Below are 22,135 nucleotides of genomic sequence, written 5' to 3'. Positions count from 1 at the left end.
CAGTAACCTGTTCTAAATATTAAAATGGTCTCTTTTGACAAAAGGAATCCAGCAGGCACACAGGTATAACTCATACCTTCATTGTTCTATACAATGTCCTCTTAAAACACTTTCGTTTTAGTTTTCCCTCTCTCTCTCTTTCTTTTTTCCCCCTTTACTCTCAGCTGAGCTATTCAGGCTGAGTCGGGCGCAACCGCACTGGAGAGCAGGGTTGCCATGTCCGCTCATTATAAGTAAATTTGGGCTTATATTTCCTGTAGTCACTTGTAAATTTGGTAGTTGTTGCGGGTTGCGGTCTTTTTGACTTGCTTCTAAAGTGGAGTTGCTTATTTGGGCTTGTTTCTAAAGTGGAGTTGCTTATTTGGGCTTGTTTCTAAAGTGTGGTTGCTTATTTTGGGCTTGTTTTCTAATGTTGTTTAAACTAGTGGTAATCAAGCATTTTTTTTCCATGTCAAAGACACCCAAATGAATGTGTTTGTCGACGGACCCCCCCATCTGATTATTTTTTTTTGCCAGGTGAGCCCGTACCAGATTTGTGTTTTTGAAATGTTTAAAAAAAAAAATCAAAATATGTCACTTTTTTCACCATTTTATTGGAAAATAGCAGATCTACAAGCTCACAAAGCGTTGCATCGTGATGCGGTGTGAGCTTGTAGATTGGCTATTTTCAAATATCTGATGCATTATGCATATTTAAAGTGCTCATGTGGCCTATAACAGTCGCTTTCTTTTGGGCTTGTTTTCATAGACCCGGTTGCTTATTTCTCTCGCAAAATCTGGCAACGCCACACTAGAGAGGGGAAGTCAAGCCGTGCTGGACTGTATGGCGCAACAATAAACCTGGCGCGGTTCATACAACTATAGACTAAAAAAAGCTTGCATTCATCCACATGATCATGGACTATGATGCTGATTGTAAAAGTTGACCAGGGTTTCTTAGTTGTGGGGTGCTTGCGAGGCATGGCTTTCGTTTTCACCTGCTTATTATTCCTGTCCTGGTGAGTAGCCAAACTATTTTGTTTTATTTTATTATTTAAATTGTATTTACTGCTTATTCCTGGTCCCGGTGAGCAGCCAAACAAATGGGTTATTATATTATTTGTTCTTATATTTACTAAATAGTTTGGCAACTCACCAAACTATTTGTTTTTTTGTGTTGATTGATTGATTGATTGATTGATTGATTGATTGAATACTTTATTAACAGTTTGCACACAAAAAAAAGCACAGAAAGTACAGTTCTATACAAGGTCTGCTAAAAAGGATTTAAACCCAAGAAAGCACTAATTGTTTCCATTGGGATCTCCTGCATGTTGTCCGACTTTTTACGCACGGCAACTAAAGGCTGTTTGTTGATGGACGCAACATTAAGAAACATCCAAACGACACGTTTTTCAGTGTAAATGAACGATGTGAATCGTGTACTTTGTTTGATCGCAGTGTGAGCAGTGTTTGGGGGAATAAGACGCCTGAGAGAGCAGCCATCTATCTGGACAACATAACGCGCATATTGGATCGATTATTGGATGGCTACGACAACAGACTGCGACCTGGATTTGGAGGTATGGTAAAAAAAAAAAAAAATTGTAAAAAATCCGTTTCATGTTTTAACAAGTCGTTTATAACTTCAAATGCGTTGATAACTTTATCATTAATCATGCAATATTTTTTTCCCCCCAAAGTGCGCAAAGTTTTCACTCCGCATGGATGTGAATGTCTCTTTGTCTCGCAAGTGTCCCGTCTTCGTTGAGTGCTTTTGGGGAAACCGGTTACATTATATCAGTGGGTTTCAACCCTTTTCACATCAAGGTCCATTATTTATTCAGCAATTGATTTACCTTTGATTGATTCCGGGCAATTACACGGATTCACCGTTTGATGAGATTTAGCCTCTCAGACCCAAGACTTAGAATATTATATTGTCGTTGGATAAGATTTTGTCCACAATTCCATCCATGCTGTATTGATGTTGGCAACAATAGGAGAGATAACAGGCAAACGTTGATCAGAAGGAACAATTCTTTAATTAAGTAATGCAGTTATGCAGATGTTTAACAATAATTTAACTCATTTCACACTCTCAAGAGTTACAGATCTCTAAGGGTCCATTTGGTTACCAACTCTCCATCATTTAGCTGGGGACCACCTGGAACCCCTCAAGGACCACTGGTTGAGAACCACAGTTCTAAGCAATGTTAGGGGATCTTTTACTTTAACAGTCCAGGGAGTGATGGTTTGGTCTCTTCAGAATCGACCTCATGCTTATTTGCTGAAAAATATACTTTTTCTTCAGTTAGATTTTCATATAAATTCAATGTAACATCGTTTTAGTTTTAATATCATATTTTCATGATGTATTTATCCATTTTCCCTTTTTTTTAAAACATTTTGTTAAGGTTTGTTTATCATAATCTGTATCAACCTCATCATTTGTATAGGTCCAGTTACAGAGGTCAAAACCGACATCTTTGTCACCAGCTTTGGACCGGTTTCAGATGTCGAGATGGTACGTACCGAGCAACAGCTTAACTTTGCATAGCGCTGGCGTAATATATGCACACGCTGGCCTGGTATATAATAATTCCCCCACTTGTCTCAAGAGACATGTTATTGCGTGTTATTGTCATGTCTCTATAGGGCAAGGTCTGTGTGCAGCTGGACATGCACAGCGTTACGCTATATACCTTCAAGTTGCAGCAGCTCTTCATTATTACAGCATTTGGGCAGGCTGTCATTAGTGCAGCTTAGGATTTTAATCTGGTTGACAATCTCCCCCATCCGAGAGAGAGAGAGAGAGAGAGAGAGAGAGAGAGAGAGAGAGAGAGAGAGAGAGAGAGAGAGAGAGAGATACATGGCTGATACAGGCATGGGCTTTTCTCTCTCTGTCCCCGGATAGGCTGAGCGCTTTATTATTTCCCTAACACACTATAATGATTTTTTTTTTACAGCACCTAAAGCCTACTTGCCTCACCATGTGATATACTGGTGGGCAAACCCTATAGGCAAGCATTGCGTAGCAGGGCTCTCCGAGGCACTAAAGCCTTCCATTTGATCTAAAAAAGCATCAGGGATTGAACCGCACCTCATACTTCCTCCTCGCGCTGTAGGCCCGTGGTTTTCAACCTTTTTCATGCCAAGGACCCCTACATTTATATACATTTGGCCCGCAGACCCCCATCTGAAAATGTTTTGTGCCAGGGACCCCCCAGAAGCAAAGATTTTAGTTAAAAATGCTCGCTTTAAAAAATCTATACATTTAAAGATAATTTTCAAGATTTTTCAAAAATAGCAGATCTACAAGCTCATAGCGCGGCACTCGGTGCCGCGCTATGAGCTTGTAGATCTGCTATTTTTGAATAGCCAAAGCTAAGTGGTTTAAATGATTGTGAACTAATTTGTAGGCTACTTGTTATGTACACATGTGTCAATTTAACTCTGAGGGTGTGCACATGGGCCTTAATTGGTGGGGTCCAGTTGGTTAGGTTTGTAAACTCTCAGAGCGATGAATGGATACATGAACGGAGGGTTTTAGTTTTGTACTGTATTACTTGTTTACTGGGCGTAACCTTTCTTTTCTTTGTCTCTGCTCCCCTCTGATTGAGATGATAATCTTAACCTCAAAACGTTGGGTGTGGATTGCAGTGGTGGAAAAAGTACTTAAATGTTTTACTTAAGTAAAAGTACCAATACTGCAATGTAGGAATACTCTGTTACAAGTAAATGTCCGGAATTCAAAATGTACTTGAGTAAAAGTACATAAGTATTAGTATCAAAATGTTCTTAACGTACCAAAGGTAAAAGTACTCCTTATGCAGAAGGTCCCATGTCACAAGTTTTCAAATTTATAAAATGCATCCTTTGAAAATAGCCGATCTACAAACTCACAACCCGTCGCGAAGCTCAAAATCTACAAAGTAACTAGTAACACATTTTTTTTTATTGTAGTGGAGTAAAAGAGCAATATTTGCCTGTGAGACGTAGAGTAGAAGTAAAAGTATTGCAAATTGTAAATACTCCAGTAAAGTAAAAGTACCTCAAAGGTGTACTTAAGTACATGTAGGCCTACTTAGTTACTTTCTACCACTGGTGTGAATATACTGTACTGTCAAATTCAATACATGTAGTATACAAACATCACCCTCGGGTGACTCTGAAAAGATGACATCATGCATGAATACTATATTTAGAATCAAGGAGACAGTAGTAGATATATGACAATGACAATCAATGAGGCGCACTGCAAGTGAATCTGATTGGCAATGAATTCCGTGACTTCAATTCTTGAACATAACTCTGGCTTTAAGACATGGTAAGTGTATAAGACCAGATCTGAGGGTGAGTTGTTGCACTGATACTCTTAACACGATATAACAATATTTGTTGTGGTAGCAGCAGCAGTAGTAGTAGTAGTGGTGGTGGCTGTAGTAGTCATACAGAAGTAGTAGTAGTATTAGTGGTAATGGTACCGAATCAGATATCAACGCAACCTAAAGCTCACCCATGTAGTTGAAATGATCCATCTGTATATACGTACATTTAATCCTGAATGTCAATTTAACCCATTCAATCCGGGAACGCATCTGTGTCATTTTAAGATTTCTTTCTCTATTCAAAAAATTGCAGATATACAAGCTCATAGCTTGTCAAGATCTGGATTTTTTTTTATCGTGAAAATGTGTGCAAATCTTTGAATATATATATCAAATCTTTGCTTCTGGGGGGGGTCCCAGGACATATTTTGAGATGGGGGTCCGTGGACAAATGCATATCATTTTGGGGGTCCTTGACATGAAAACGTTTGAGAACCACTGATATTATAGCAACATACGTTTAATTTTTTTTTTTAAATGTTAGTATTTAGAAGACATTTGAGGAATCCCCCAGAAGCAAAGATTTGAGTTAAAAAATTGCTTTGAAAATATATATATTCAAAGATTTGCGCAAATGTTCAAGAGTTTAAAAAATAGCACTACAAGCTTGTATATCTGCTATTTTTGAATAGCCAAAAGTATAAAATAATGGTTATAGCAACAAAAAAATTATCTAAAACAACACAGTATGCGTTTCCGGTCTCAATGGGTTAACTAACCTGTGAGGGAAAAAAATTGACCCTCACAGATCCAGTGTAAACGTGCACCTGCACAGGTCTATTTTTACACTCAGTTAAATGAACCCTCAGGATTTCACTGTGTGGTGGTTGCACTGAATCCACACACACAGACGTCGTGTCATCCGTCCTCTCTCTCTCTCTCTCTCTCTCCAGGAGTACACCATGGACGTGTTCTTCCGTCAGACGTGGATCGACGAGCGGCTGAAATTCGAGGGTCCCATCGAGATCCTGCGGCTCAACAACCTGATGGTCAGCAAGATCTGGACGCCGGACACCTTTTTCCGAAATGGCAAGAGGTCCATCTCGCACAACATGACCACCCCGAACAAGCTGTTCCGCATCATGCAGAACGGAACTATCCTCTACACCATGAGGTACGGTATGATACTGGACCCTCCCCCCCCCCAAAAGCCCAGGACCAGAATAGAACACGCACACACAGTACCCGGGAAACGAATCAAACCCAAACGCAGCATCTGAGAATAATGCGGCAGGTTTTTGAAATACCAAGGGAGATCGTTGTGCCAAAAGAGTGAGACGGCCTCCGTTTGAAAGCAAAAAAAATGGCTTCTCGTTTCAGAGAGGATTATGGCTGTAGTGAGAACAGGTGATTTATACTAGATAAACGTTTTATTTTAATTTTATAATGAGCTTTTCTAAAACATACTAAATGTTAACCACATACGTCCTATTAACCCATTAAGACCTGAGGCGATTCTTTAAAAAAATCTAAATCATAACAGTTTTTGGAAAAAAATAAAATAAATGTTTTCAAGATTTTTCAAAAATAGCAGATATACAAGCTCATAGCGCGGCACTCGGTGCCGCGCTATGAGCTTGTATATCTGTACATTTATGAAAATGTGTGACTATAATGAATGACATTCACAAAATATCAACAAAATAGGGATGCTTGTGATGAACTGTCAACAATACTACTGGCACACCTAAATCAAATAGACCATTATTAATTTCGACCATTACTGCAGTTTTGTTTATCCTGCTATGACACATCCGTTAAAATGATCTATAATTCCCTTCTTGACATTGACATTACAGCATGAGCCCATGTGCTTTGGACAAGGCACTCCTTTTGATAGCTTGTCGACAAATGCGATGGATTCTTTTCTGGATACCCAATCGTGTTCTCACATTAGACTTTTTACTAGGAAATTGCCAGTTAAAATCGCCCCAATTAAAGCTCATGCACATTTGCTATAGCTAGCTAACTCCCTGCCATACTGTAGATATTATGGCTGTCCTGAATATCAGCCAGTTGATTAAAGTTCTCTCATTTTGAATGGAGTTCTGTGCAGATGAAAGCATGTCTGGGCTGGCTACTTGGTTTGAGGTGCATTTCCCAGAAGTGTTATTGTCTTAACGTAGGTATAGCTAGTTCTGTTGTCCCTGGAAACTGTAGTTCAGATGAACATTCTCAAACACCATCACTACAGCTCTTGTCCTGTTGTTATATGAAGTATCATTCCTTATTATATCATCTTGACTGCACCATCAGAGTCTCATGATTCGGTAGGTTTATGTCTTCCCTGTAACAAAAGCATATTGTTTCAGGCTACAGAAAACATTATGGAAATGTGCTTTTATTATTCAGCAGCTGGGCCACACTTTTTTTTTGTATAGTTTTTTAATAAATGTAATGGATTCAGCAGGTTTGTGTATAAATGACAAAACTGCATAATAACCTTGAGGGTGAAACCTTTTTATTATTATTCTTTTTATTGACAGTTTAAAAGTACAGCATTATGTAAAACATTAAAATAAAATGCAAATGGGTAATCATAAAAAAGCCAAAGGCTTGTTTCCATTGTGGTCCATTAACTATGGACCACAACCCCTTGATAATGATATGTTACGTGAGAACAGCTGGGTACCCTGAAAAGCAATCCTTTGTGGCTGGCTAGACATGGATTCACAAACCACAGCCCACTTGAGTGCAGTTCATAATGCTCTTCTGCATTTTATGGTGGAACCATTAATAAGAATGCTTCTTGCTTGGTAATGGTACAATTATACTTCTAAAGATCCTTACACAGCAGGAGCGTGACGATTTAACAATCTGAAAATGCTTTTTTGAATATTTCACATCAAACTATGAATTTAGTATTGCCTCATTCATACAGGTTGATGCTTTTATTCGCTGTGAAAAATAGACTTTTGAGTCTTGAAAAGTTTTGAAAATAAATTCTGTCGCTTGCCACGTAAACATGACACAAACAGAAGTTTAAATGAATGCAAATTATGCCCACTAGACTCTGCACTACTTTCAAAGTCGTCAGATAGTCATCAGATTGCTGTGCAGTTCATACACTATATATGTCTTTCATATATAGTCTTAAGTTTTTGTGGTTTCCAGACTGCATAATTGATCAGTGACAGGGGATCACACACTACAATATTTTACCAGGATGCGATATAAAGGCACACTAAAGTGTAAATATGTATATATATATATATATATTATTTTGATTATTTGGATTATTTTACATTTTAATGTATTTTCTTCCTTATCGGTTATTGCTTTCATGTTTGTTTTACTTGATGAGAGCAACTATGGTATACAATTTCCCCTCTAATTGTTTCTATTCGATTGTTATTTGGCATTCATTGAAAAGAAAAGTGTGTTATTATTATATAATCAACAGAACAATACATAAACGTTTAAATTAAAATGTAGTAATCAATCATCATAATTCTAACAGCCTACTTTAATGTACAATCTGTTATTTGGCATTCATTGAGATATAATTATCAAAAGTAGTGGGGAATTAAAATTATAAAAGCAACACAGAATTAATGGATAAATATAATTGTTTTCAGATCTGAAACTTTTTATTGGGTATGGGTGGTGGTAAGTGACCTGGATGTTAAATCGGGGGTCCTGGCCAAAAACATTTTGAGAACCACAATCAAACAAACAAACAAACAAACACACAAACAAATAAATAAATACATTTATGTGCATGAAGTTTAAATCAAAAAGTATCTGCTCTGCTCTTTTCTCTCCTGCAGACTAACGATAAATGCAGAGTGTCCTATGCGACTTATGAACTTTCCGATGGATGGCCATGCCTGCCCGCTGAAGTTTGGGAGCTGTAGGTTTTCAATTATCTTTCATATCATTTATATACTTTATTGAGCCCAGATGCTGTCACTTTTGGTTAATTACTGTCTGACTTTATAACAATATATAACAATAATTACAATATATATATATATATATATATATATATATATATATATATATATATATATATATATATATATACACATACTGTAAATAACATAATGGAACTTCACTCTAGTGATGTAATCATGTTGTGCATTTCAACGGTTCCTGTGGCCTACTATGCTTTAAAAAACTAGCCCAATTTGATCGTTGGTAAATGTGGGCAATCCATCATTTCATAGGAGCACATGTCCCTTTTTTTTATTTCAAATATGGAACAAATCTCTGTGCTCTTTCTCTGTGTTGTGCTCATCCTGTGGCTGTCCTCTCCAGATGCTTATCCCATGAGTGAGATTGTGTATACATGGAAGAAAGGCCCCCTGTCTTCAGTGGAGGTGCCCGAGGAATCCTCCAGTCTGCTCCAGTACGACCTCATCGGTCAGACGGTGTCAACTGAGAGGCTGAAATCCAACACAGGTGGGTGTGGATTTCTCTCAAAGTGGGGTCTTTGAGAACCAGCCGGCTAAATGAGTTAAAATAGCTTTAAAAAATCGGATCTACAAGCATTGCATTGCGACACGTGAGCTTGTAAATCTGCTATTTTCAAAAGATTTAGAAAAATGGTGTAACATTGTGAGAAGTTTGTGAATTATTGTGAAAATGTTTAACCTCACAAATCTTCTCTCATGGGAGTGAGTACCTGGCACAAAATGTTTTCAGATGGGTCCATGGCCAATTACGTAAATATATACCAATTTGGGGGTCCTTGCCATGAAAATGTTTGAGAACCAGTAGCACTGCTAAACACTCTAGAGTCCTAAACACTCTCCAGCTGTGTGCTCCTGATCAGGAATCGGTGAACAAAGTTTGGCAGCCGGTCTTTCACAGTCCTTATGATGCGTTCACACAGGCAGATACAACGATACACAGCATATTTGTCGCTTTGTGTCTGTGTTGCTCAACACGGTCGTTGACGTCATCAAGCGCGCGTGCGTCGTCGGAGCTACAGTTGTAGGTTTGCATCTTTTGTATCAGGAAGTTGAACCCAGCTCAACTTCAATGTGTAGCTTTGTATCTTTTGTAGCGGCTACAAACGTCGGATGCTTCCATTGAAAATGAATGGTACGGTAGCACGTATATTTGTGTCTACCCGTGTGAACGCAGCATTATGCGGCATTCACAATGCACATACAAAAGATACAAAGATACAAAGCTACAGGCATATTTGTAGCTTTGTAGCTGTTGTAGCTTTTGTAGCAGCTACACATTTTGGATGTATCATTGTATATTCATGTCGCCGGCGACCATTGAAAAAGCATGGTAGCCTGTATCTTTGTATCTGCCAGTGTGAACGCAGCATTATGCTGTGTTCACACAGGTAGATACAAAGACACAAAAATACAGCATATTTGTCGCTCTGTCGCTTTGTATCTGTGTTGCCCAACACGGTCGTTGGCGTCATCGAGCGTGGATTGATGAAGGGTGGACCGCATCCGTTGCTCCCTCATGGACACCGGCCGCCCCGGTTCTCCTCATATCCGGGCTGGGAAAAGTTGGTTCGGGGGGAGAATTTCAAAGGAGGAGGGGGAAGGGAGAAGCCCAGGACCTGCTGGGCTCCTTTCGGACAACCAGGGGACCAGAGGGGGCCCGCGTCGCACCGCTCCTACCCGACCGAGGCGCCTACTGTCGTCCCATACACCCGCTGGCCGCCGTGGCCTGGGTTCTATGGTTCCCCCGGCAGTGCCCCGATACCTTCCCGCGACGGTGCCTCCCGCGCCGGATTTACAAGCCAGAACAGAGGGAAAAAAAGCGGGGGGGGGGGGGGGACAAAAATGAATATATACATTTGATTGGTTCGTGCTTCGCTGCGTCATCGGAGCTACAGTTGTAGTTTTGTATCTTTGTATCTGGATGTTGAACCCAGCTCAACTTAACCCATTAAGACCTGAGGCCGATTCTACAAAATGTCTTCTAAACCCTAACTGTTTTTTGAAAAAAACGTATGTTACTATGTCAGTGGTTCTCAAACCTTTTCATGTCAAGGACCCCCAAAATGATATGTATTTGGCCGCGGACCCCATCTCAAAATATTTTGTTCCAGCCCCCCCCCCCCCATAAGAAGCAAAGATTTGAGTTACAAATTTCCGCTTTAAAATAACATATTCAAAGATTTACACAAATTTTCACGATTTTTCAAAAATAGCAGATCTACAAGCTCATATTGCGGCACTCGGTGCCGCAATATGAGCTTGTATATCTGCTATTTCATTATTATATAAGTGTAAAATAATGCTTTTTAGCTCAAATCTAAAAATGACAGCTTCAAAGATGACACATCTTTGAAGCTACAAACGTCGGGGTGTTGCTTTGTATCTTCATGTCGCTGCATGGCTTCCATTGAACATGAGTGGTAGCCTTTATCTTTGTATCGGCCCGTGTGAACGCAGCATTAAGGCTTTAATCACAAACCATTCACTTATGTAATGTACTATAGGCTGTATGCATATGCATGGGGTAGCCCGATTCTTTCAATTTCTTAACGCCGTTTGATGTGTACAATTGGATTTATGTAAGGTAAACCGTGCATGCCATGGATATAATACAAGGCTTTGCTTTTCATTTTCCCAATGCCTTTTAATCCTATACTAAGCATTGTCGGCACTTGGTGCCAGCATTCCGCGTATGCATAATATATCATAAAGGGCAGTGCCTTGCACACTGTACAAAATACTGTAAGGTTCACTCCTTCAACATTGGATGAAGAGATGAAGATTTTGCGACTGTACATGCATAGATTTATGTTCCAGGCAGGAGGCTAGTGAACTCATTATATTCTGTATTTCTTAGAATAATATATCACTCAGAATAATCTTCGGCTCAAACTGAATATTTCCGTGTGATCAATGGTTGTTCTGATAAAGCCGTCGCGTTCGGATTGTTTGATGTGATGATGCGTGTGACACGCCTGCCAGGCACGGCAGAAACAAGTGTGCATCACTCACCTGACTGTTATGACAGCATTCTGACATGTAATCTACAAAGATGTTCATTCAAAACAAAGGGTGGCAAAAACATTGATTGCATCAAAGCAAAGCTAGGCGTTGAGTCATGCTGAAGACACTGGTTGAACCACGCATGCACACGCGCCCGCACAGCATATGATGTAATCTGAGTTCCCAGAAGTTTTCGCCAGCTCTCGCATACAAACGGGAGCGGGGCGAGGAAACTTCTGGGCCAGAGCCCTGGTATTTGTGGGCGGGATGTAACTTGTAAGCAGTACACAACAATGGCGGCCGCAATTTCTCAAGGAGAAATTGCCTCCAGTCGCTCCTATTTACACGCAACACCCACTGCATGTGGATCCCGCCCCCTTTTCTTCATTGGCTGTTGATTCGAATCGGAACGCAGTGGCCGCGCCCCTGCTGTCCAGGCTCTGAGGAGAAGTCTCCCAGACTACGTATGATGTAACTGAGCAGTGGTGTAAAGTAACTAAGTACATTTACTCAAGTTCTGTACTTAAGTAAAGTTTTGAGGTATTTTTACTTTACTGGAGTATTTCCAATTGTCAATACTTTTACTTCTACTCCACTACATCTCAGAGACAAATATCGTATTTTTACTCCACTACAATTATTTGAAAACTTTAGTTACTAGTTACTTTGTAGATTGATTATTATTACAAAACATACATTAACCACTTCAGCCCTACATGTATATACGTTTCGGCCATTTGAAAAGAGACAATCTACAAGCTCACAATGTGTCGCTCATTGTGAACTTGTAGATCTGCTATTTTCAAAAGATTTTTATCCATTTTATACTTTTGAAAACTTTGTGTAATGGGACATAATGCACGATGAGTACTTTCTACTTTCTAAGTACATTTTGATACCAATACTTTTGTACCTCTACTCAAATGCATTTTGAATTCTGTTTTTACTTGTAACAGAGCATTTCTACATTGCAGTGTTGATACTTTTACTTAAGTAAAGCATTTGAGTCAGTATATGAAATGCTGTTTGTTTTTCCCTCTGTGCCAGGTGAATATGTCATAATGACCGTCCACTTCCACTTGCAAAGGAAGATGGGCTTCTTCCTCATCCAGACCTACATCCCCTGCATCATGACCGTCATCCTGGCACAAGTCTCCTTCTGGATCAATAAGGAATCCGTCCCGGCGCGCACCGTGTTCGGTAGGCCCACTTTAACCACTCAAAAAAATACCTATACTTGGTTGACCAGAGTGTGTCAGGGCTCTTTAAACTAGTGACTTTTCTGTTCTCGATATACATGAAATATCTTCACTGAAAATAGCAGATCGATAAGCTCACAATGTGTCGCAACCGCAACACATTGTGAGCTTGTCGATCTGCTATTTTCTTTGAACGGTGGTTAACCCCTTCAAGTTCAGTAATGTAATTTTACAAGGCATGTTTAAGGGTAACTTTGTGAAATGACCACAAGCTAGATTTTAAAAGTCGCTACTGCTGCTACATTCATACAGTTGATAGTTGAATAATGTTACAAGATAATATAGCTTGATACTTAAGCAAAATAACACAGCTTGTTACCTTTCCAGAAGAAATAGAGCAAGCTGGATGTATATCAATGTAAACTAGAAAAAGTGCTCCTCGGAGCACAGGTCTCCGCCAGGTCAGGTACGTTATTGTGGCCTCCTGGTGGCGCTATAATAGGCCACCAATGTGAAAAGCTGGGCATTTCTTCTTAGGCCTTTCACGGCAATCGGACACTGCATTCATGATTTGAGGCATTTTGTTCCAAAAAATTGTTTTGCTAAATTAGACCTGCTGGTGGCTCTATAACAGGCCAATGTGAAAAGGGTACCATTTCTTCCTCGGCTTAGTGGGAATGTGCGTGTGACATTTCACGGAAATCGCAAGCTGCGTTCATGATTTGAGGTATGTTGTTCAAAACGGACCAATCCTGCAAACTTTGGAAGCCAACCTCAGCCAATGAGGATGGAGAATGGGTTGATCACATGACTATAGAGATACTGTGTACCAATTTGCATGACGTTTGGATCAAATCTGTAGGAGTAATGTAAAAAAATGGGTTTTGCACAAATCGGCCTCCTGGTGGCGCTATAACAGGCCCATGTGAACAATTTGGGGCAGAGGTTCTGAATTGGCATCGAGGAAGTGTGTGTGCAGAGTTTCGCAGCGACCGGGCCAACGGTGCCGGAGATTAGCTGGTAACGGACGGACGGACGGACACACGGACGGACGGACGGACACACGGACGGACGGACGGACACACGGACGGACAGGGTGCAAAACATACTCTCTCGCCACGCCTTTCGGCCTGGCGGAGACAACAAAGTAACCTCTGCATTGAGGTGACCTGATCCACTATAGCTTAGCAATGATTCTGGCGTGTGGGATTGTCAGGCATTATCCCTCACATAGTTCAAGTTCAAGTTCAAGTTCAGAGAGCTCCCCTGATTGGTCGAGAGATTGGGAGTGATGAGAAGCAAGAAAAAACACAGAGGCTGTGTTTTGAATCACTGATAGCTGGCAGACAGTTACGAATGTTGCTTACTGCAGGGGTTCATAAAGTGGGGTCCTGGTACCCCCATGGGGTCCTTGATAACCACTTTTACATTGTCTATTTTCAACTAGCCGATCAATCTTCAACAATGTTATCATATATAATATTTTGGATATTTTTTGGAACATTTTATGAAACCCAAATCTTGGGACACAGGGGACGAAATCATTTCAGATCTGGGTCTGTGGCCAAATACACCTCAATTTAGGGGTCCTTGACATGATGTTTGAGAACCACTGGCGTACTGCACCAATTATGAAACAGGTTTGTCTCAAAGTGTATGGAAGCAACACGTTTTATAAACAGAGAGAAAGCAAACACAGAGCAAATGCAGGACTTGCTGAGAGGAATTGTTTGGAGAATGTCTTGTTTTTGAACTGCCAAAAGACTTCTATGGCCGAACAACTGGCTGTCAAAGATACTTTTGGCTGTTTTTGATAAAGGCTGGAAGTAAAGTTGGCATTTACTAAATAATGACAGAAAAAGGCTGCATTAAGCTATCAATCAAGACATACTATTTTGTTGTTGATTAAAAAAGTTCCACAATCACAGAAAGCAGGGTCTCAGTATTAATGGGGTGGGCAATTATGTACTATGTTGTCTTCTTGATTTTTTCTTTAGAAATAAGACAATACAATAAGTCTCATTATAGTAGACAACATATCGGGACATCACCACAGCAAACAATTATTTCCAGGGTGGGTGAATAACGCCGGCTGCATTGTATTTGGGGCAGTATTATCCACCCAACCGTATTGTTTTGTAAGAACAAAACACTTATAATATTGTTATTGGGTATTAGAAATATATTATTTTGTTGACAAACTAGAACAAGCTAATGTACCGGACACTATATATTATATTATGATATCCATAGACAATACGTATGTTTATACATACATTCTGATTTGGTCTATAGAGGTCTGCACCAAGATGTTTAAGCTCTTGAGTTTAAATGCCAAGATATCACAGCTAAAGGTCTTTTATTTAATATTACATTATTTTCTCTCCAAGTATACAAACAAGAAATCTGGATTTACCACCCACAGCTTGACCCCAGTGTGAGCACACTGTACTCAGCGCACATCAGACAAAGCTGACACTGCTCTCCTCCATTTCGTCGTAGTTGGGCAGAAACGTTGCATCTCCACATTTCCAGTTTTTACGTTGCAGTTTTTTTTTTTTAATCAATGCCCTATTTTATACTTTATACGTATAAGTGTGTCGTGCGGAAGTTGCAAAAAATAGCAGATCTACAAGCTCACAATGCATGATTTTTTTTTTGTACCCTATAATAACATGGCCAAAATAAGGATGCCGGGTTGAAAGTGGTTAAGATTGTGGAGTTAGTACATATTTAATCAATTAAACATTATTAACAGGAGCTTTTCACTGAATAAAAACAACATTGGATCAAATCAATTATTCTCCGTTTCCCGAAAGGTAACGGTTTTGGACACAATAGGTTTCAGGCCGACAGCGACAATTTATTGCTCAGTGATTTTTTTTGGGGGGGGCAGAGGCCCCGGCAATGGATTAACCCATTAAGACCTGAGGCGATTCTTAAAAATGTTTTCTAAATCCTAACAGTTTTTTTTTTTAAATCAAAAAAATATATATATTTTTTTTAAGAAATCTAAAGTGACACAGATGCGTTCCAGGTCTCAATGGGTTAAATGCCATGGCGCGGTCCACACAATGTAACCCCCCCAGTAGAACAGAGAAGTAGTGTCACAGCCACAGTGGCTTACAACTTCGCTCTTATTCTTTCTTTTATCTCTGTTCGTCCTCCACTGCAGTGAATTAATCCATTGAGACCGGGAACCCGTCCGTGTCATTTGTTTAGATTTATTTGGGCTATTCAAAAATAGTAGATATACAAGCTCATAGAGCGGCATGTGTGCCGCGCTATGAGCTTGTAGATCTGCTATTTTTTGGGGGGGAAATCGTGAACATTTGTAACTCAAATATTTGCTCCTGGGGATTCTACAAATGTCTTCTAAACGCTAACATTGCTTATGTTGCAAACGTATGTTGCTATATCAGTCGTTCTCAAACTTTTTCATGTCAAGGACCCCCAAAATGATATGTATTTGGCCGTGGACCCCCATCTCAAAAATATGTTGTTCCAGGGACTCCCCAGAAGCATTTGAGTTAAAAATGCTTTTAAAAAATATATATATTGAAAGATTTGCACACATTTTTACGATTTAGAAAAAAAATAGAAGATCTACAAGCTCATAGCGCGGCACTCGGTGCCGCGCTATGAGCTTGTGTATCTGCTATTTTTGAATAGCATAGTAATATAGCATAGTATATTTTTGAATAACATAGTATTTGAATAGTATAAAATAATGTTTAAAGTGGTTACACAAGATTTCGTTCCCGGTTTGAATGGGTTAATTGGGAATACATGTTTTTCTTTTCTGGAATTGGTCATGCCAGGGCAGGGGGGAGGTAGGGGGGGAGGGGAGAGGATGTTTACTTGGCCTGCCTCTCCGAACACTTGCAGGTTCCGCTTGCTCACATTACATCACGCTACACTTGACACCAAGCTCTAGCCTCGGGTGCCAAGAGAGAGTGAGAGAGGAGAGGAGAGGAGAGGAGAGGAGAGGAGAGGAGAGGAGAGGAGAGGAGAGGAGAGGAGAGGAGAGGAGAGGAGAGGAGAGGAGAGGAGAGGAGAGGAGGCCGGGAGAGTGAGAGAGGGAGAGATATAGAGACAGAACGGGATTGAGGAAAGTTAGAGAGAGAGAGACAGACAGACAGACAGACAGACAGACAGACAGACAGACAGACAGACAGACAGACAGACAGACAGACAGACAGACAGACAGACAGACAGACAGACAGACAGACAGACAGACAGACAGACAGACAGACAGAAACGGCAGAGGAGAGGAGATAGAGAAAGAGACGGAAGAAAATAGAGAGGCACACACATTTTTGTTGTAGGAGGCTGAGAGGACACTGAGAAATAGAAAAAGTGGGTGAGGGAGGGAGAGAGGCGGAAACGAGAGAGAAAGGGAAAGAGGGAAGCGGCCATTAAGACGGAGACGGACGGAAAGAGGCGTAAGTGTCCATATATCCGTCCTTTTCATTATACCCACCAATTTCCTCTAAGAACTTTCAACAAACAGGAGACAGCTGAGTCTCTCTGCTGGCCTTTGTAGATTCCTTTAGCCTCACATCATATCAGTGGAGGGCTGCCAGGCGCCAGCGCAGCGGCAAAGCGCCCACACTCCTTCAGAAGATAGTTCCCAATCATCGTTTGCCCGAAATCGAAGCCCCCATGTGGACCCGCACATCTGTGTCAACTCATTAACCTCACCCCCCCCCCCCCCCCCTGCTGTTTTCATTTCACACCACGTTGGGGATCAAATATTAAAGCACACATTCCGTGGACGGGCTGGTGTCATGCAGGAAAGCGGGGTTAACTTGCTAGAGCACTGGAGCCTTTAACCTATTAAGGCCGGGAAAGCATCTGTCATTTTAGATTTGAACCACTTAAACCCTTATTTTATGTTTTGGCTATTCATAAATTAATAGCAGATATGCAAGCTCGTAGCTTTTTTTTTTGAAAAATCGTGAACGTTTGTACAAATCTTTGAATACATATTTTTTTTAATACAATTTTTAACTCAAATCTTTGCGTCTGGGGGGTCCCTGGAACAAAATATTTAGAGATGGGGGGGGGTCCGCGGCCAAATATATAGCATTTTGAGAGGTCCTTGACATGAAAAAGTTGTTCCAGGGACACCCAGAAGCAAAGATTTGAGTTACAAATGTTTGCTTTAAAAAAGTATATATATTCAAAGATTTGCACACATTTTCACGATTTTTCAAGAAAATTGCAGATATACAAGCTCATAGCGCGGCACTCGGTGCCACGCTATGAGCTCTGCTATTTTTGACTAGCCAAAGAAATAAATAAAAATGACACAGATGCGTTCCCGGTCTTAATGGGTTAAGAGTGGCTGTGTTAATGGTGTGGCCATGAACTAATGAAAATCCACCGTGAACCGACATGAACTTCTATCGTCATGCTTCACAGAGCTCTGGCTGTGAGATGATAAATGGCTTCTGTGTTTTTAATGCTTTAGGCTACTGCAGAAATGACGAAGAAAGTCATATGGAATTCAGGAAGCCATGCAGCTGGGTACAGTATGTCTCAGTAAGGCTCTGGCGGATGTGTGTACATGACAGAAGTGGTAGAGAGGATTGCGAGAGGAGAGGAGAGGAGAGGAGAGGAGAGGAGAGGAGAGGAGATTTAAACATTACTAGCAGTAATGCTAGTAAGTATGATTGATCAGTCACATACGTAATCACAGTCACTGTGAAAAGGCTATGGCTGGGGGATATCGGTATAATATTACTTGCCATTTGAAATAATGGTGATACAGTAGGTGACTACATCTACTGTTTACGTCACACTATCCATGTGTTTACCGCAATTTCTCCACCAACTTTTTACTTGCATATTAACTTAACAGTTATTTAGAGTTCCAGAAAGAGCAAAAATTACCGTGAAATTAGTCAGATCACGCAGCATAATCCAAATGTTAACAATTGAGTGGAAAAGACCCACATTTCTTCACCACGATCACCATTCTCAATCACATACAGTACTTTTCCCCCTGATATGATATCAAATATATGATACTAAAAAGCAGCACTGTCTTAATGTACTCCCAAGAGATGTTGAGAATGGTAAGCTGTTGTTGTATAAGTTGTTGTATGAGTGCTGCCTTAGGAGCCTAACAAAATACAAAGCTACAAGGGCTAAATTAATCTATTCATGGCTGTTTTAACCAAAAAATATGTAATCTAAGGAAGGCTCCAGACGAGGTTTTGATCATAATTGTTTTTAATAGTCTTTGCAACACACTGTAGAAGTCATTGTAGAAAAGACGAATGAGCTTAGCATCAATTATTTCCCCCAGGCAGATTATCGCCTGTGAAGGACTGTCAAGGATCAACGTCACAATGTTTGCCATTGTTGATGGTCGATTACATCGCCCCATCACCCAGGCCTAATCCTGACGTAACCATGCCAATGACGAAGACAACATCCGACCAAGCGATCCCTCTCCAATTCAGTGATGCTCTCTTTTCTTTATAAAGCTTTCTGAAAATTCACAAGGGGAAAGAGTTTCAAAGCAAACTTAAGTGGAATATCCTGCTGATGGTGACCTTAACGGCATAATGGTTAGTTACACTGTAATTCTTGCCTTTCGTCAAAAATCCGCTTAAAAAGGGGAATACCACTCATTTTCAACATTGAACTACAGTATGTCTTTAATACACCTTAGAGCTGTTGTGTGGAAATAAGAAAAAGCCCCCCCCCCCCTTCTACGTTGCCTAGAACTGGATAATTGATTGAAGTCATGTGTCACATGACCTCAATCAATTATCCAGTTCTAGGCAACATAGAAGGCTTTTTTTCTCATTTCCACACAACAGCTCTAAGGTGTATTAAAGACATAGTTCAATGTTGAAAATGAGTGGTATTCCCGTTTAAAGGGATAGTTCACCCCAAAATGTTTTTTTTCCTCACCCCATGGAGACTTGAATTCATCGATATGTTTTGGTTTTTGTCGCATTCCTAAGCCAATAATTTGATGACCGGCAGCGGTTCCGTTAGGAGACACGAAGAGTCTCCTTTGTGTCTCCTACTGGAACCGCTGCCTACCGGTCCGCATGGTCGTCAAATTATTGGCTTAGGAATGAGACATAAAATCCATTAATTCAAGTCTCCATGGGGTGACTAATCGATAGAAAAATATAATTATTTTGGGTGAACTATATCTTTAAATCGAAGTACAATTACTGATTTTAGAGTATATATGAGAAAGCTACTCAATTACAGTAACAAAGAGCACCTGAAATGTGTTACTTCACACCCCCGGCGATAAGAGAAAAACAGGGGCACGGAGATGAGTGGAAGAGGTGAGGCCATGGGGGAAGAGAGGGAGACAAAAGCTGATGGAGAAGTAAATAGATAAGAGAGGTGGAAGATAGCATGTTGGTGAAAAACAGAAAAGGTATAGAAGAAGCACAGAAATGAGGAGGGAGAGTGGAGGAAGGAAGGAAACGAGGGCATATGACAGAGGAGAAGAGGGACGAGAGAGGGAAAATAGCTGTGTATAGTGGCACTCCGGTGGCCCGACATGGTACATTAAGCCATTGTTGTGCATGCAGCGGCATTGTCAACAACCTCTCTTAAGAGCTCAAAGTCCCCTGAGCACAAGACTCACAGTCTTAATTGAGAGTGGCCTAATTTGTACCTTGCTTCTACTCTGCCTATAAAAGCACACACGTGCCCCTGAGTACTTCTTTTCTATTTTCAAACCCCCCCCCCCCCCCCCCCCCGTCCCCGTCCCCGTCCCTCCAGCGCTCCCTCTTTATCTCGGTCTTTTTTCCACACAATACCTCTTCCTCCTAACCTGACATGCCCCCCCCCCCATGTCTCTCCTGCCCGACGCTATTTAACTCAAGCTGGTTTTAGATGGTATGCGTCGGTCTGGGGTTGGGTGGAGGGTAGGTTGGATTGAGGGAAGGGATATTTCACTTAAAAAAAAATTGGGTGATTTTATCGTCTACTCAGGCTTTTGGGAGCACCCCGGACCGTTTTTAAGTTGCTTGATTCAGTATTTAGATATTTGATATTCATTTTATCAGACACACCCCTTCCTATACAAACCCATTGTAACTTCAAACTACATTTTAAACATGTTAGATTCATCGGAAACACCCGTCCTTGTTTCTGGTGACTGATGTTGTCCTTCTAATACGTGAGGAGACCGTGTTTTTTCAATACATTTTTTCATTTATTTTTTATATTTTTTGGGGAAAATGAAAAAACAAAAATACAATAAAAAACAAAAATGATAATAAATGAAAAAATATATCGAAAAAACACGGCCCCCTCACGTATTAGGAGGGCATTATGAGTCACCAGAACCAAGGACGGGTGTTTTTGATGAATCTAACATGTTCAAAATGTAGTTTGAAGTTATAATGGGTTTGTATAGGAAGGGGGCGTGTCTGATGAAAATGAATATCAAATATCTAAATACTGAATGAATCAACTTAAAGACTGCCTGGGGGGGCTCACAAAAGCCTGAGTAGACGATAAAATGACCCAAAGTTTTGTTGAAAGTGAAATATCCCTTTTAAATGCTGCGTCGTTATAGCTCTGGCAGCCGAAGCTGCCTGCCTGCCATTATCAGGTGCATTAACATCTCCACCATTCCCTTCCTGATAATGAACTGTGCACTGCTACAACAGCGTAGATTTGACTTTCAATGGGCCTCTTTTCCCTGCTTGCTCTAGCTTGATGGAAGTGAATTGGAATATGTGTGCTGATAATGGCCCTTAAGTAGGATGTTCATGGTTGGAGTCATTAGCTGACCTCGTCTACTTGAATGAAGATGGAAACCAGGAAGAACATGTTTGTTTGTTTTTTTACAGTCATCCCTATCCCACCCCATGGGAAAAATTACTATTCACATTCTGATGTTTTTTTTTCATAACTGGAGCTGTTTTGATCTGGTGGTGACGAATGACGATTGTGGCGGCGAGAGCTATTTATTTATTTACCTCTTTGACTAGAAACTATAAGTGTAAACATGGTTTCCAAATATTGGCCGATGCCGATATGTCGGCGATATATCGGTGCATCCCTAACAAAAACACATCCATTCCTTGAAGCCTGTTATGGTAGAGATTTGCTTTTTGTGCTCATGGCACATGTGGCTCATCAGAAACCAGAAAAGTCTTTTGAATAAAATTCCATTTAGTTTGAGGGATATTTTATTCATCTGAAATGTTTTAGTTTTGACTAAATATCACAAGATTTTAGTCAACTAAATCATCTGTAGATTTATTGGACACAAATCTTGTGATATTTAGTGAAAATGTAACAGGTTTAGTTAAAGTGTAATGCATTGTTTAAATCATTCTCAAACGTGCATTCTTCTTTTTATTAAACATTTGTTTCAATTTGAGGACAGTGAAACTTCAATCAATCTTTTTATGAACTTATCTAATTGCTAAAGGTCAGGTGGTTTCTTTAGCTTGCATTGTATTTCGAGTTGTAAAAACACCATTGTACCTGATAAAATAACTTTACAGTAACTTGTGTGCTTATCTTTTAATGAAATTCAGAATGACGTGTCTTAGTTCTACTGGATCTCTTCTACATTAGTCCCTCCCTGACATTTTCATCTAGTTTTTGTTGATGAAATTGTCATAGTTTTTGTCACCATAGC

General features: G+C 40.2%; 1 protein-coding gene across 1 annotated transcript in view; it reads left to right on the top strand.

Moving 5' to 3' along the window:
- Positions 1-906: 906 nt before the first annotated feature.
- Positions 907-22,135, top strand: part of gabra6b (gamma-aminobutyric acid type A receptor subunit alpha6b) — a gene marked incomplete at both ends in the record, with an annotated part of 46,085 nt that continues 24,856 nt past the window's right edge. Inside the window, 7 exons of the mRNA XM_080435694.1 lie at positions 907-998; positions 1,441-1,562; positions 2,439-2,506; positions 5,264-5,484; positions 8,141-8,223; positions 8,631-8,774; positions 12,338-12,490. Coding sequence (XP_080291820.1) covers positions 907-998; positions 1,441-1,562; positions 2,439-2,506; positions 5,264-5,484; positions 8,141-8,223; positions 8,631-8,774; positions 12,338-12,490 — 883 coding nt within the window. The remainder of the gene's footprint in view (positions 999-1,440; positions 1,563-2,438; positions 2,507-5,263; positions 5,485-8,140; positions 8,224-8,630; positions 8,775-12,337; positions 12,491-22,135) is intronic.

This window comes from Gymnoscopelus braueri, assembly GCF_963280865.1.
Source record: "Gymnoscopelus braueri genome assembly, chromosome: 8".
NCBI classification, from domain to species: domain Eukaryota; kingdom Metazoa; phylum Chordata; class Actinopteri; order Myctophiformes; family Myctophidae; genus Gymnoscopelus; species Gymnoscopelus braueri.
Note: the sequence above shows the minus strand (reverse complement) of the source record. Positions and strands in the feature narration are given on the sequence as shown.